This window comes from Entelurus aequoreus, linkage group LG24, assembly GCF_033978785.1.
Source record: "Entelurus aequoreus isolate RoL-2023_Sb linkage group LG24, RoL_Eaeq_v1.1, whole genome shotgun sequence".
NCBI lineage: Eukaryota > Metazoa > Chordata > Actinopteri > Syngnathiformes > Syngnathidae > Entelurus > Entelurus aequoreus.
The window spans coordinates 38727216-38743556 of NC_084754.1; the positions used below are offsets into that span (position 1 = coordinate 38727216).

The 16341-nt window shown below is 38.9% G+C and overlaps 1 protein-coding gene across 2 annotated transcripts in view; it reads right to left on the reverse strand.

Annotated features, from left to right (window-relative positions):
* LOC133641912 (periphilin-1-like) overlaps positions 1-15403 on the reverse strand; it is a 71837-nt gene extending 56434 nt beyond the window's left edge. The window contains exons 1-4 of one of the 2 annotated variants that reach the window (XM_062036028.1): positions 15267-15403; positions 14921-14976; positions 8592-8665; positions 5549-5800 (exon numbers count right to left, since the gene is read on the reverse strand). In XM_062036028.1, coding sequence (XP_061892012.1) covers positions 5549-5800; positions 8592-8665; position 14921 — 327 coding nt within the window. In that variant the 5' untranslated portion in view covers positions 14922-14976; positions 15267-15403. Of the gene's footprint in view, positions 1-5548; positions 5801-8591; positions 8666-14920; positions 14977-15244 lie in introns of both variants that reach the window. The other variant, XM_062036027.1, reaches the window with a different exon arrangement.
* Positions 15404-16341: the final 938 nt, after the last annotated feature.

Here is a 16341-nt window from a genome sequence, read left to right on the forward strand (position 1 = left end):
TTATACATGCAGCACACCGTGCTTGTTATTACAACTACATACACTGTCAAGCTAGCTGTGTACAAACAAAACATGAAATGTGAGCTTTAATGGGATTTTTTTTTTAAAGTTTTTTAGTCAGTACAGATTGGTGTCCTATCGTATGTCAAAAAGGATTCAGCTGCTGAGGCAAAAGTTATCTCCTGTCATAGCGAGCTCACGGCTTAGCATGCCGTCCCAAAACTATTTTTACTACACTAGAGAAAAGAGTTTTTTAGTGTTCAATCTTACAATAACAATGTTGCAACAGCTTGGTTATTACAGTTTACAGAACATAAATAAAGTATTGTTTTCAGTTTTTGGAAGCAGTTTTAAGTGATTTAGCGGCAGAATGGACTGCTCCCATTAGCTGCATAGCTAGCCACCAAGAACAAGCCGATTTTTTGAAATTAGAATGCAAACCCCCCCCCCCCCCCCCCCCCCCAAAAAACAGTTTTCTTCTCGTCTCTCATTAGGACTGTGAGCGATAAACATGATTCCAAAAAAAAGTGCAGTTCCACTTTAAGCAATATTACGGTCAGCTATTTTTAAGTTCAAGAAACAATATGATTAGGTTATATATACACATGCGTATATCCTACATAAACAATGTATGAATACATTAGATATATATACATCTTAGGGGCCTATAGACTGTATCGCTGTTGCTGCAGCAGCAGAGAGTTTATAGAGTTTGTTTTGACACTTTGTATTGATATTTTGTATTACATTCGTCCCTTAATGTTTACAGTGATTGTTTTTATATGTATTTTTTATGTATGTCGCTTTGGATAAAAGCGTCTGCCAAATACTTAAACATAAACATATATAAACACCTGAAAGTCTTTATATCAGCTAAAACCACCAATCTGTTTCACTGGATTCAGAATAAAACCAAGTTCTGTCTTACCCAACAATGTTAGCATTTGAATAGTTACTTGAAGACTTATTCCTGGCTACAATTATACTGTTAAGAAAGTATTGTCTTATACTTTGCCTAAAATGAAAATGCATCATAATCAGTACTATTGAAGATCTTTGCTCCTTCTCAACTCTGTGGTAATATTATTTTCCCAAAATACAACCAATAGTAGGTTAATGTTAAATCTTACTTGTGAAAAGTAATCCCCCGATTCCCATTTTCAACAGTCCGCTCATTTGAGCAGAAAAACGCTGAACACCAGCCCGGCATCTTTGTTTTCTACCTGTCAACTGTCAGTTTAGGCTGCTCACCGGCTCCTCATCACCACTTCAAGATGGCGGCCGAATTTCTCGCGTCACAGCCGCCAATGCTGCATCTACTTATAAGATGTCTATGAGTAGGATGCCACAACGCCCGCCAGAAATAGTAATATATTTTATCTGTTACACACTTTTCATTCAAATAAATCTTTAAGTGCTAAAATACAAACCAATATATAAAACAATAAAGACTTAGCTATTAAAACAGGATAAAATACTATGACTATCAATGAAGCATAAGAAACACAAAACATGCAAAAAAGTGGTCTTCAAGCAGTATGTGTATTAGTTTTTGTTATTTGAAAAAAGTCAAAAGATTGTGTGTACAAGTACTTTTTGAGCACATTCAATAATAGATTATGATAACCGTGATATTAAACGTTCATATCGTTACATCTAGTGAAAAGCTTTGTGGTTGGTGACATACTCTCTTGCCATACAAAGAACGTTGTTTCGAGTCCCACGTAGGTCATGAATTATTTGTAAAACATTTTTTAATCGATTAAACAGTTATTTGTGAGGAAAATGACAATCTCTTATTTTTACCCATTTTTGAAATGCACATGTTGAGGGGTATAAAGTCAACATGTCTGCTGTACTTCCAAAATATCCGATATAGAGACCCGCGGACAGCGATCTGTAAATGTACAAGAGGAGGGATGTTCTGGGAAGACATTCTCCACGTCGGGTTTCATCATCAGAAATCAAAGCATCCCGATCGCCACTCTGATTATGTGAAAAGGAAAGTGGACCGGAGCGCATCGACTGCGTCAGTATTTTGTCTGTACATTATTGTTTTTATTTTATTGTTCAAATATCAATGGTAAATATTTTTAGAATTTTAGAAAAGTTTAGTTCTCTGAAGGATAATTATTAATTTCTACAATTGCAATGCGTTCATTTTAGTGAGGTAACTATACAGTTATAGCCATTAATGCGATGTAATGATAATACGAAACCAGTGAAGTTGGCACATTGTGTAATTCATAAATAAAAACAGAATACAATGATTTGCAAATCCTTTTCAACTTATATTCAATTGAATAGACTGCAAAGACAAGATACCTAATGTTGGAACTGAGAAACTTATTTTGTTTTGCAAATAATCATTAACTTAGAATTTAATGGCAGCAACACATTGCAAAAAAGTTGGCACATGGGCATTTTTACAACTGTGTTACATGGCCTTTCCTTTTAACAACACTCAGTAAAAGTTTGGGAACTGAGGAGACCAATTTTTTTAAAGCTTTTCAGGTGGAATTCTTTCCCATTCTTGCTTGATGTACAGCTTAAATTGTTCAACAGTCCGGGGTCTCCATTGTGGTATTTTAGGCTTCATAATGCGCCACACATTTTCAATGAGAGACAGGTCTGGACTACAGGCAGGCCAGTCTAGTACCCGCACTCTTTTACTATGAAGCCACGTTGATGTTACACGTGGCTTGGCATTGTCTTGCTGAAATAAGCAGGGGCGTCCATGATAACATTGCTTGGATGGCAATATATGTTGCTCCAAAACCTGTATGTACCTTTCCGCATTAATGGTGCATTCACAGATGTGTAAGTTACCCATGTCTTGGGCACTAATACACCCCCATACCATCACAGATGCTGGCTTCTGAACTTTGCACCTAGAACAATCCGGATGCTTCTTTTCCTCTTCGTTCCGGAGGACATGACGTCCACAGTTTCCAAAAACAAATTGAAATGTGGACTCGTTAGACCACAGAACACTTTTACACTTTGCATCAGTCCATCTTAGATGAGCTCTGGCCCAGCGAAGACGGCAGCGTTTCTGGATGTTGTTGATAAATGGCTTTCGCTTTGCATAGTAGAGTTTTAACTTGCATTAACAGATGTAGCGACAAACTATAGTTACTGACAGCGGTTTTCTGAAGTGTTCCAGAGCCCATGTGGTGATTTCCTTTACACACTGATGGCAGTTTTTGATGCAGTACCGCCTGAGGGATCGAAGGTCAGGGGCCTTCAATGTTGGTTTAAGCCTTGCTGCTTACGTGCAGTAATTTCTCCAGATTCTCTGAACCTTTTAATGATAATACGGACCATACATGGTGAAATCCCTAAATTCCTTGCAATAACTGGTTGAGAAATGTTGTTCTTAAACTATTTGCTCACGCATTTGTTCACAAAGTAGTGACCCTCGCTCCATCCTTGTTTGTGAATGACTGAGCATTTCATGGAAGCTGCTCTTATACCCAATCATGGCACCCACCTGTTCCCAATTAGCCTGTTCAACTGTGGGATGTTCAAAGTAAGTGTTTGATAAGCATTCCTCAACTTTCTCAGTTTTTTTTTGCCACTTTTACCAGCTTTTTTTAAACATGTTGCAGGCATCAAATTCCAAATGAACTAATATTTGCAAAATATAAAGTTTTCCAGGTAGAACGTTAAGTATCTTGTCTTTGCAGTCTATTCAATTGAATATTGGTTGACAAGGATTTGCACATCTTTGTATTCTCTTTTTTTTTTACAATTCACACAACATGCCAACTGGTGTTGGGTTTTGTAATTGGCATAATCATTTCCGTGTTTCAGCTTTCGGACCTGATTTTCTAACTTTCGGCCAAAGGTTTCATTGGGGTGCACCCCTAACATGTTAGAAATAACTAGGGATGTCCCGATCCGATATTTGGATTGGATCGGCCGCCGATATTTGCCAAAAAATGCGTATTGGCAAGGCATGGGAAAATGCCGATCCAGATCCAGTTTTTTTTTTTAAAAACTCCGGTCCGTGTTTTCCAACGCACCGATTTAAATAATACATTCCACTTTTCTGCAGCTCCCTAATTTCCGTTCCGCATTTTCCAGCACACCTTCAACACATCCACAGGTCTGTGGATTCTCACGCAGTTGCTTTTAGCTGCTGGCATTACACGACAGGCTCTTCTCACTCTTTTCTGTGTCTTCTCACAGACAGCAAGCGCACCTTACACACGTCACATACTGTCACGTCATACGTCACATACGTACACGCCCTCCCCGAGCAGAGAGGTAGCAGCATGGCTAACGTTAGCTGTGATGCTAGCGCAGCCGTGCGAGCAACGTTCCCTCTAAGGTGCGCGCCTGTGCAATTGCGCATTGCTCAAGCGTCCTCTGCGCACGGCAAATCTATGTCACGCACAAAATCAAATAAAAAAATAAGCGCATAGCAATTTTCGACACACGGACACGACAGAGAAAACAGTTTTCGTCATCATTGTTCAAATATTGTAACGTCTGTCGAGACGCTTATCTCAATTCGGTGCCACACGCCCACACCATCAAAATGCCGAGGCAAAAATTTCCACATCAACACCGTATGAAAAAATTAGTGATTTTTTTAGTTGTGATTTCCTTCTCCGCATGAAAGTTTAAAAGTAGCATATATTAATGCAGTATGAAGAAGAATGTTTTAATGTAGACATGCAAGCCTTGAAAGAAAATTTTGAAAATCAAGACTACATTTCCCGCAAATGGGTGCATTTCTACCTTATATTTTAACTTTAGATTTATTCTCATATCAAACTCTTTTGGCTGTCTTTTTGACACTTACATCCGGCGCCCCCCTCCACACCCCGGATTATAAATAATGTAAATAATTCAATGTGATTATCTTGTGTGATGACTGTATTATGATGATAGTATATATCTGATAGTATATATCTGTATCATGAATCAATTTAAGTGGACCCCGACTTAAACAAGTTGAAAAACTTATTCGGGTGTTACCATTTAGTGGTCAATTGTACGGAATATGTACTTCACTGTGCAACCTACTAATAAAAGTCTCAATCAATCAATCAAAACACATAGAATCATCATACTGCTGTGATTATATGCATCAAGTGTTCATTCAAGGCTAAGGCAAAATATCGAGATATATATCGTGTATCGCAATATGGCCTTAAAATATCGCAATATTAAAAAAAGGCCATATCGCCCAGCCCTAGTTCAATGATGCCATTTCTGTTTGTCATGTATAATTTTGTCTATTTTGTGTTTATCCTTGAATAAACAGGTCAGTTTCTTGTTACCAATCATTGTGTATTATTCAAACTCCCCTAATTCAGCTGGCTAGTTGTTATCAAGAGTACTAAAACCCTTTTCAACATGATTCTGACAACTAAGTAGGCTAAATAACTTTAAACTTTAATACATGCTCGGATAGGCCAGTATCGGTCAGTATCGGTATCGGATCGGAAGTGCAAAAACAATATCGTATCGGATCGGAAGTGCAAAAACCTGGATCGGGACATCCCTAGAAATAACAGTGTGATAGCAAGTTAACCTGATGGTGGGGTGGTGACTCGCTAGGGACATTGCCATAGTTGGGGTTGTCGTCGTAGTATCGGCTTGGCGGGTAGTCATCTTCCACGCAGCGGTCTTCACCATGAAAATTAGGGCCTTCTTGATAATTTGGACTGTCCAGATAATTTGGAACGTCGTTGTACCACGGATCGTCAAAAGCTCGGTCATAGGCTACCGCCTCTGGGTGGGGATTCCTCCTTTCAACAATGTTGACCACTCGATGCAAAGTGACCTGAAAATACACAGCATTGTTTGCAGTTTAATCAGATTCATGTAACAGATAATAGCTGTACTACACAATTACAATGTCAGCATTGGAGAATTCCACATTCCACATTTGTGGTCTGAAAAATAATTAGAAAAAAAAAGTAATTTAAAAAAAGAGAGACTTGTGTCACACTGGTTTTGTGATGGGACCAAATACCAGTGTGACTTACCTCAAATATTACAAGCCAAAATGTCATCTTCTGCACTAAAAAAAAATATTTTAGGTTGTTTTGACAATCTAATATACTTACCAGCCAAATTTTAACAGAAATCTTTTAAAACATACTTTGAAAAAAAAAAAAATACAGTTTGCTTGCTTAATGCACACCAGGGTTTGGATGATCATGTGTACATATGAGCACACAAACTACTAGCAGAGCAAGTGCACCGGGACTCGTTCTGACTGAACCAAACGAGACAAAAGTGAACGTACCCGTAGGGAACGCTGCATACACCAATGACACAGACCAATGTTAAATTTGTACCGACAGAATCGTTACCATGTTTCATTGTGTCAGTGCATACTTTAAGTTATGTAGTCATATCCTGTGCAATATTTCAAACATAGATAAACTCATGTATGCTTGTCTGGTATAATGTTCCAATGCGTAAACACATCTGTTAATGCTAACCATATGTGCAATAGAGTTACAGCATCTGCAACACTTTAACTCAGCCAAGAGTTTTCTTCTTAAAGTCCATTTATTACATGCAGCAAATTAGCCCACTTGCACTTAAGCACTAAGAACTTTTCCAATAACTCAAATGGTCAACAGTTTATTCCTTATCCGTCCAAAGCTGAAGTCATGCAGCAACCTACTGTTATACGTATATGTATCTTCATGTTATTGTTATATCCAAGTCTGTGTATTTAATTCTACCGTTTATGTCTGAAGTTGGTGTTGTCCATCTTTTATGTACATGATTTTTACGTGTTCGGAAAGTATTCACAGCGCTTAATTTTTTCAGATTTTGTTATGTTACTGCCCTATTCCAAAATGGAACAAATTCATTTTTGTCCTCAAAATTCTACAGCCCCATAATGACAATGGGAAAAAGTTTTTTACTTTTTATTGTGCATGTTTAATAAAACAAAAGAAAAATCATGCAGGGCTCGAATTTAACCATGCCGTAATGCCCTAAAAAATTGACCAGCATCGGTGGCAATAACATGCCGTAACCGCCCTTGACTTTTTACTTCTTAATGGACTAGCGATGTAACGGTAAACGGTATAAAGATCATTTGCAATAAAATTCCAGACGGTTAGTAATACCGGCTATTTTTTTAATTACCGAAAAACTACTAGCAGATGTTCCTGCACAATTATTTTCACTTGAAAATACATGTTTGTAGTAATAAATATGATTATGACATTTGAGCATGATGTTTGTGTTTAAGTACAGTAAGTGTATTATTCTAAACATCCCTGCCACTTTATTTTAAACTATTGCATTTTTTTTTTTTTTAAATATACCACAATAATAGCCTTAAAGTACCAGTAGAGTGGAAAAACAAGTTGATCCATGACGTAGCCTTAGGAACAACAGATCCCTTCCCCATCAACAGCAATGCTAATCAAGCAGATTTTGTGAGAGCCAATAACGATTACTTTTGAAAAAACAATGATCCAGAACCTTATATTTTTGAGGCTGAACACAAAGAGAATGAGCAATAAGTTTTAGAAGCTGAGTGATGGATACAGTTTCATTGTGACACTATAGCATCTGCAGCATTGCTAGGTGCTAGACATACAAACTAACCATAACAAACCACAATAAAACAAACACTCACTGCAATATTTCCACTCTCGCTGGGATGCTGACCACCGGAAAGCTCACATAATTCCGTTTAGATAAAGATTCAACCACAATCCTCACGAAAAGTAACAAAAAGTTCCTGCAGGAAAGCGTCTTGTGGGGTCTATTTCGCCACCTCGGGGATGTCAAATTCGACCAGCCTGTCAGTCCATGGCCACATTTGTCTACTAGCAGGTGAGAGATGCATGAATTATAACCTAGAATTTACTTTTAGCATGTTCTAGACAAAGCAGAAGCAGCCGTCGGCTCATTGCGCCACCAATGCACCGCTAGAATATTCTGTCTGTCTGTGTTGGAGATTATAATAACAATATCACTCATATTTGGTTCATTTTCAGGTCACAACATGTAAATGGAATAGTGTTGGCAGTTTCTGGATGTTTTAGAGAATATAATGAGAAGACTGTTGAATCAATTGTTAGCTATTTATTTACGATTTCAAATGCATAAAAAAGCCAAGCATATGTCTTCTTGTCTTACATGAGGATTGTGAATGATAAACAGCACATCTCTTTCCAATTTTTGCCTATTTTCCAGTATGACCGATCTAATAATATGGTCAGAGTGCACAAGTGTTACTACTGTAAAGTCACCCTCCGTAAATAGCCGAAAGTATTCAGAGTGCAATATTCAAAATGGCTGACTGAATTTGCGGCATTTTGCGATGCTTAAACAGTGTTTTCACATACTTTGTGGTGTGAATACAATTGGATATGGTTTAATGGATACAATGAAACACAATTTAGCATATACTGTCAACTTCATTTTCCACTCTACTGCTACTATAATACAGTACCATAATATCGTAACGTGAGATTTTGCTATTGTTACATCCCTAATGCTTAGCAAACCATTTCAAAGTGTGCACCAATATTTTTTTCTGTCAGGTCCAGTGTACCCAACTACAGGCGTCAACACCGCCTAAAACAACATCTTACCTCCCTTGTGTCCATCTCGGAGATGTGCTGCTCGTATTGCTCTCGTAATGAGGGCCACCGTTGTCGGAATGCCACTGAAAAGGACAAAGGACATTTTCCATACATTAGCTGCAAGACTTGTGTCACACCATTTTAATACAGCTTCAGTTAGAATTGCCAGTAGCAAACATCTCACTATCTTATTCTGCAAAAGGAGACCGTTGACATATTACAAAGCAGTAGGGTCCAAATGTCTCACTGAGCAGCAAGGCCACTTTTGTCGGGAAAAATAGGCGCAAGTGCACAGTCTAGAAGTTTGTTGTGAGTCAGAACAAAGACTTTGTCGTAGCAAACTGTAAGAATTACAAGCACACTCATGAAAATTATTTTGTAACAAGCTGGCAAGGGAACAAGTTATGTAGAGGTGAGGACTACAGTATACAGTATTGACGGATGCATATATCCACATTTATCCATAATTAAGAGTTACTTCTTTTATATGACTATAGTCATATTTTAAATAGCTAATGTTCCATCTTGTACTCTTTTCCTTTTCTGCATCGTCTCATGACAAAGTGCTTGCACTGTGGACGGCCTTGAAGTAGGAGGCAGAGAAGAGGAGTCCTCCCTGCTTCCCTTCTCGGGCCGACTTGAGATAACGGACACAATGGGCATCTGTGCGGGCGTGAGGGCGGGGGGGAGAGATTGAGGAACAGAATGTTTTCGTGATGGTTTTCAGACCGATCTGGACCGGGCTAAGGAACGCTTGGGTGCTGGGTTGGTCTCAGGTTTGTCCTCTAAGCTTTGAGAATAAACCACAAAATACCTATACTGTGCTTGGTGGTACCTTTGAGTTCAGTTTATATGTCATCTAAGGAACTTGGGACTGACCAGCGTTTTACATCCCACTTGGAGGAACATCTGGACAAACGCAACAGTATGCATACACAGTGCAGGGTTTTCCGGTGATGAGGCTCCAGTTTGGGAGTTCTGGAGTTTTGGGTAAGGTGGAGTTACCCCTCAGTCTTCACTGCTCCCAGGTCCACTCTGACCCGGGGTGGTAGTACCTGTCAGGGTCCCAGGTATGGGTTAAATAGCTTGTAAAGACCGCCTCAAAAGACTCTGCCTCCCGCTGCCTTGTGGGACAGGCTTTTAAACCAAAGGCTAAGGGTGAGATCCCTGACAGAAACCTCCCGGACCGCAGTTTCGGAAGGGCGCTTGATATTTCTACGCAGAATATCCCGCTGGCCATCTGCTGCAGCGGTGTGCGGGCGGCACAGTCGTCTTACTTCGGTATGCCACTGTGTCAACCCTCACGCTGTCAAGAGTGCGGATCACCCCTTGCGCGGGGGCTTCTTCACAATAATCGATCACGCGCAAACCCAGGTGTCTATGTACCGGTATGTATGTTTTTGGTGGTGTTGAAAAGTCCAACCGGCGATGGATGCGTGGCGAGCGGAACAGGGATGCGACTCCTGGGAGTTCCTAGACACAATTCTGCACGATTGGCGATAGATGTCGCGGGTCGCTAAGCGGCTAGAAAAAGGGATGAAGTCACTTCTCGGCAGCGACATCGATGACGGAGCAACCCTCTTTTAAGATCCACTTTGCTACCCCCTTGAGGAGCTGTGACTACTAACTATGAATGAACGACATAGACAATACCTCGCCATACTCTCCGGAGTGGCTGTGAAGACGATGATAGTGCATATTGGTAAAATCTAAATGGGATGCAGAGAAAATTAAAGTACATATTCCATATATTAGCTGCAAGTAGGGCTGGGCGATATATCAAATATACTCGATATATCGCGGGTTTGTCTCTGTGCGAAATAGAAAATGACTATATTGTGATATTCGAGTATATGTTCTCACGCAGTTGCTTTTAGCTGCGGGCATTACACTACAGGCTTTTATCACTCTTTGTTGTCCCTCCTTCTCACAGAGACATAAAACAAGCGCACCTTCTTAGCAGCATGGGTAACATTAGCTGTGATGCTAGCGGAGTGGTGCAAGTGGTAATACAAGAGAAAGAAGGTGCGAATCTAGTAACAAATGAAGGAAGAATCATTAATTCCTAAGAAAAACAGCATGGGGTCCATCATCCGGCGGTGGTTTGGCTTCAAGCGGAAATATGTCGAACAAGTATGTGGCAAAAGCGTTGTTACAAAAAGTAGCACCTACTGCTAATTTGTAGCATCATTTGAAAAGTCACCCGCTTGAGAATGAAGAGTGCTTGAAACTCTGCATGTCAACTAGGGCTGGGCGATATATCGATATACTCGATATTACTCAATATATCGCGGGTTTGTCTCTGTGCGATATAAAAAATGACTATATTGTGATATTCGAGTATACGTTCTCACGCAGTTGCTTTTAGCTGCAGGGCATTAAACTGCATGCGTTTCTCACTCTTTCCTGTCTCTCCTTCTCACAGAGACTAAAACAAGCGCACCTTCTTACATACGTCACATACTGTCACGTGAGCAACGTCACACGCTCCCAGACAGGTAGGACATGGTAACGTTAGCTGTGATGCTAACAGATAACGGTGTGGTTTGAGTGGTAATACGAGAGAAAGAAGGTGCGAATCTGGTAACAAATGGAGGAATAATTAATTCCCAAGAAAAACAGCACGGGGTCCATCGTCTGACGGTGGTTTAGCTTCAAGCGGGATAATGTCTTTACATGTCAACATCTCCGTTCGGTGCCACACCAACTAAATGCCGAAGCAACTATTTCCACATCAACACCGTAGGACATATACTATTTGATATGCAGCTCATTTTTATGTGACACTTATTGAAATATCTTGTGTGTCATCATGCACAAAAGTGCACTTATAGCTTGTTTTAAAAATGTCTGACAATCTTGCACTTTCTGTTTTGAAATGACATGAATGTTTGTGCCACTTCTTAATAACTGTTTAATAAATACAGTTTTGGTAATTTGACTTAATTGTGGTTTCCCTCTCTGCAACAAAGTTTGAAATTAGCATAACAATAATACAGTATGAACAAGAATGTTTTAATGTAGACACATAGAATCATCATACTGCTGTTATTATATGCATAAAGTGTTCATTCAAGGCTAAGGCAAAATATCCAGATACATATCGTGTATCGTGACATGGCTTAAAAATATTGAGATATTAAAAAAAGGCCATATCGCCCAGCCCTAATGTCAACATCTCCGTTCGGTGCCACACTCACAAAATGCAGAAGCAACAATTTCCAGATCAAAACCATGTGAAAAAAATTGTCAACAACAGAATGAGATAACGTCCGCAGTAACCTACCACATAGCAAAGGACATACCGTATTTTTCGGATTATAAGTCGCAGTTTTTTTTCATAGTTTGGCGGTGGGTGCGACATACCTGTATACTCCGGAGCGACTTATGTGTGAAATTATTAACACATAACTGTAAAATATCAAATAATATTATTTATCTCATTCGCGTAAGAGACGAAGCAAATGGCAGCAATCGTCACACACACGTCAGCAATCGTCACTCACACGTCAACCAATAATAATTTGGTGGGGGAGGGTCATGGCAGAAGTGCATTGTGGGTCATGGGATGCTAACTGCTATATGCTATATGCTACTGCCGTAGCTATTAAAATGGATCACATCAACATTGGCGGTAACTTATAAAAACTGAGAAGGACTGAACTAAAATGGCACCGAAAAGGAAATCATATATTGTAGATTACAAGCTTGACGTAGTGAAATATGCAGCAGAGAACGGCAATCGAGCAGCAGAAAAAAAGGACATACCAGAGGCGACACGGGGGAGGAAGATTTTATTGGATTTAGCGATCGGGAGTGACAGATTGTTTGGTAAACGTATAGCATGTTCTATATGTTATAGTTATTTGAATGACTCTTGCCATGGTGTGTTTTGCGTTAACATACCAGGCACGTTCTCAGTTGGTTATTTATGCGTCATATAACGTATACTTATTCAGCCTGTTGTTCACTATTCTTTATTTATTTTAAATTGCCTTTCAAATGTCTATTCTTGGTGTTGGATTTTATCAAATAAATTTCCCCCAAAAATGTGACTTATACTCCAGTGCGACGTATATATGTTTTTTTCCGTCTTTATTGTGCATTTTCGGTCGGTGCGACGTATACTCCGGAGCGACTTATAGTCCGAAAAATACGGTACACTATTTGATTTCCTATTATGCAGCTCATTTTTATTTGACAGTTATTGAAATATCTTGTGTGACATCATGCACAAAAGTGCACTTAATTTGTTTTAAAACTATTGTAGTTGCGTTCTGTACAAAAAGTGCACTTTAATTTAGTGTTGTTTTGATATGTCATCTTAGTGACATCATGCACAAAAGTGCACTCATAGCTTGTTTTAAAATGTCTCTGACAATCTTGCACTTTGTTTGGAAATGACATGAATGTTTGTGCCACTGCTTAATAACTGTTTAATAAATACACTTTTGGTCAATTGACTTAGTTGTGATTTCCCTCTCTGCATGAAAGTTTAAAATGAGCATATATTAATGCAGTATGAAGAAGAATGTTTTAATGTAGACACATAGAATCATCATACTGCTGTGATTATATGCATCAAGTGTTCATTCAAGGCTAAGGCAAAATATCCAGATATATATCGTGTATCGTGACATGGCTTAAAAATATGTAGATATTAAAACAAAAACCGTTTCCATATGAGTTGGGAAATTGTGTTAGATGTAAATATAAACGGAATACAATGATTTGCAAATCATTTTCAACCCATATTCAGTTGAATATGCTACAAAGACAACAAAGTTGATGTTCAAACTGATAAACATTTATTTTTTTTGCAAATAATCATTAACTTTATAATTTGATGCCAGCAACACGTGACAAATAAGTTGGGAAAGGTGGCAATAAATACTGATAAAGTTGAGGAATGCTCATCAAACACTTATTTGGAACATCCCACAGGTGTGCAGGCTAATTGGGAACAGGTGGGTGCCATGATTGGGTATAAAAACAGCTTCCCAAAAAATGCTCAGTCTTTCACAATAAGGATGGGGCGAGGTACACCCCTTTGTCCACAACTGTGTGAGCAAATAGTCAAACAGTTTAAGAACAACGTTTCTCAAAGTGCAATTGCAAGAAATTTAGGGATTTCAACACCTACATTCCATAATATCATCAAAAGGTTCAGAGAATCTGGAGAAATCACTCCACGTAAGCGGCATGGCCGGAAACCAACATTGAATGACCGTGACCTTCGATCCCTCAGACGGCACTGTATCAAAAATCGACATCAATCTCTAAAGGATATCACCACATGGGCTCAGGAACACTTCAGAAAACCACTGTCACTAAATACAGTTTGTCGCTACATCTGTAAGTGCAAGTTAAAGCTCTACTATGCAAAGCGAAAGCCATTTATCAACAGCATCCAGAAACGCCGCCGGCTTCTCTGGGCCCGAGATCATCTAAGATGGACTCATGCAAAGTGGAAAAGTGTTCTGTGGTCTGACGAGTCCACGTTTCAAATTGTTTTTGGAAATATTCGACATTGTGTCATCCGGACCAAAGGGGAACCGAACCATCCAGACTGTTATCGACGCAAAGTTCAAAAGCCAGCATCTGTGATTAGTGCCCAAGGCATGGGTAACTTGCACATCTGTGAAGGCACCATTAATGCTGAAAGGTACATACAGGTTTTGGAACAACATATGCTGCCATCTAAGCGCCGTCTTTTTCATGGACGCCCCTGCTTATTTCAGCAAGACAATGCCAACCCACATTCAGCACGTGTTACAACAGCGTGGCTTCGTAAAAAAAAGAGTGCGGGTACTTTCCTGGTCCGCCTGCAGTCCAGACCTGTCTCCCATCGAAAATGTGTGGAGCATTATGAAGCGTAAAGTACGACAGCGGAGACCCCGGACTGTTGAACGACTGAAGCTCTACATAAAACAAGAATGGGAAATAATTCCACTTTCAAAGCTTCAACAATTAGTTTCCTCAGTTCCCAATCGTTTATTGAGTGTTGTTAAAAGAAAAGGTGATGTAACATGCCCTTTCCCAACTACTTTGGCACGTGTTGCAGCCATGAAATTCTAAGTTAATTATTTGCAAAAAAAAATAAAGTTTTTGAGTTTGAACATCAAATATCTTGTCTTTGTAGTGCATTCAATTGAATATGGGTTGAAAAGGATTTGCAAATCATTGTATTCCGTTTATATTTACATCTAACACAATTTCCCAACTCATATGGAAACGGGGTTTGTAAACGGCCATACAGCCCAGCCCTAGCTGCATGACTTGTGTGCAACCATCCAAATACCAGTTCAGTTAGGACTGCATGCCCCATGGCGACTCACTTTTTTGTAGGAAGGATTCAGCTCAGCCCGCAAAGTATCAGTATGTTGTGATGAACCTGCAAAAAAGTTAAAAGCGTCAACAACAAATTCCACCATTGATTCCTACACTTACAGCACGTTACATACACACTCAGCCCAAAGCTTTGACTTGTGGATCCCAAAAGTTTCTAAATAAGTCATGCAAAGGGATTTTAGGCACACGTTAGCTAAAAACAGCTGCGATCTCGCTAAGCTGTAGTTAACATAACACCACAGACAAAAGTCGTAACATATATTAACATTAAATAAAACTAATCGTTCCGAGAAAGCGAACATAGTAATTACCTAAATACTGCGTAATCCTCACATTAACACAAGAGGTGGGAAACATTTGTGCGTTGCATGGTGGTGTTTCCGCGCATGCTCTTCTTCTTTGGTGCATCGCAAGCAAACATACCGCTGCAGCCCCCTAGTGGACAGGGGCTGTTGTAGGGATGGGCGATACCACACTTTTAGGATTCGATACGACACCGATACTTTTTCTTGCATTTTCATCGATACCGATATCGATACCATTAATTTCTTATTGGCAATTTTTGTCAGTCAAAAATATTATTACTATTATTATGTAAGACAAATCACAAGACAAATACAGACCATTTATACCACATGTATTATGGTCAGTATATAATAAAAGTAAAATTAAAATAAATAACATAAATATGAAAAATAAATTAAATATTATATATAATAATAATTATATATTATATATAATAATAATTAGATATTAGGGCTTTCCAATTAACTGTCAAATCCGAATCGCAAGAAGCTGCAGTTATTTTTTAAAGTTTGTGATATAATTAGCAATTAATGAAATATGAAATAGGCTAATGTTTTCGAAATGTAAGAAATCATGTTACAGATTAAAACCAAAATCACATTCAATCATATATTTCAAGATTTTCTTGGAAAAAAATAAAACTGTAATGCAAAGATGAAGAATCTCCAATTTGTATCTCTTTCTTATCTTGTTTTAAATACTCAAGCAATTTTTAACTAACAGTAAATTCCCCTGTGTGGAAATTATTTGAATTTAGGATAATCATTTAAACAAAAATATTCGGTAAAAAAATAAAATAAACAATGCCTGACACTGGATATGCACGTTGACGACGATCATTGGCTGTCTCCTGTCACGTGACTGGGCCAGCTCTATACTCTGCCAGGTACAGGGGTGTCCCAGCACATAGTAAGTTAAGTAAGTCATCAAAAACATCTGAAAGTGATGCTTGCACCCCCCACATGCCATTTTTTGGTTTATATCGATACTTTTTTCAGAAAAGTGATGCCAAATGAGTAGCGTGTGAGTATCGATATATCGATACCACAGGATCGATACGCACATCCCTAGGCTGTTGGAAGCCAAATTCATATTCAAAACA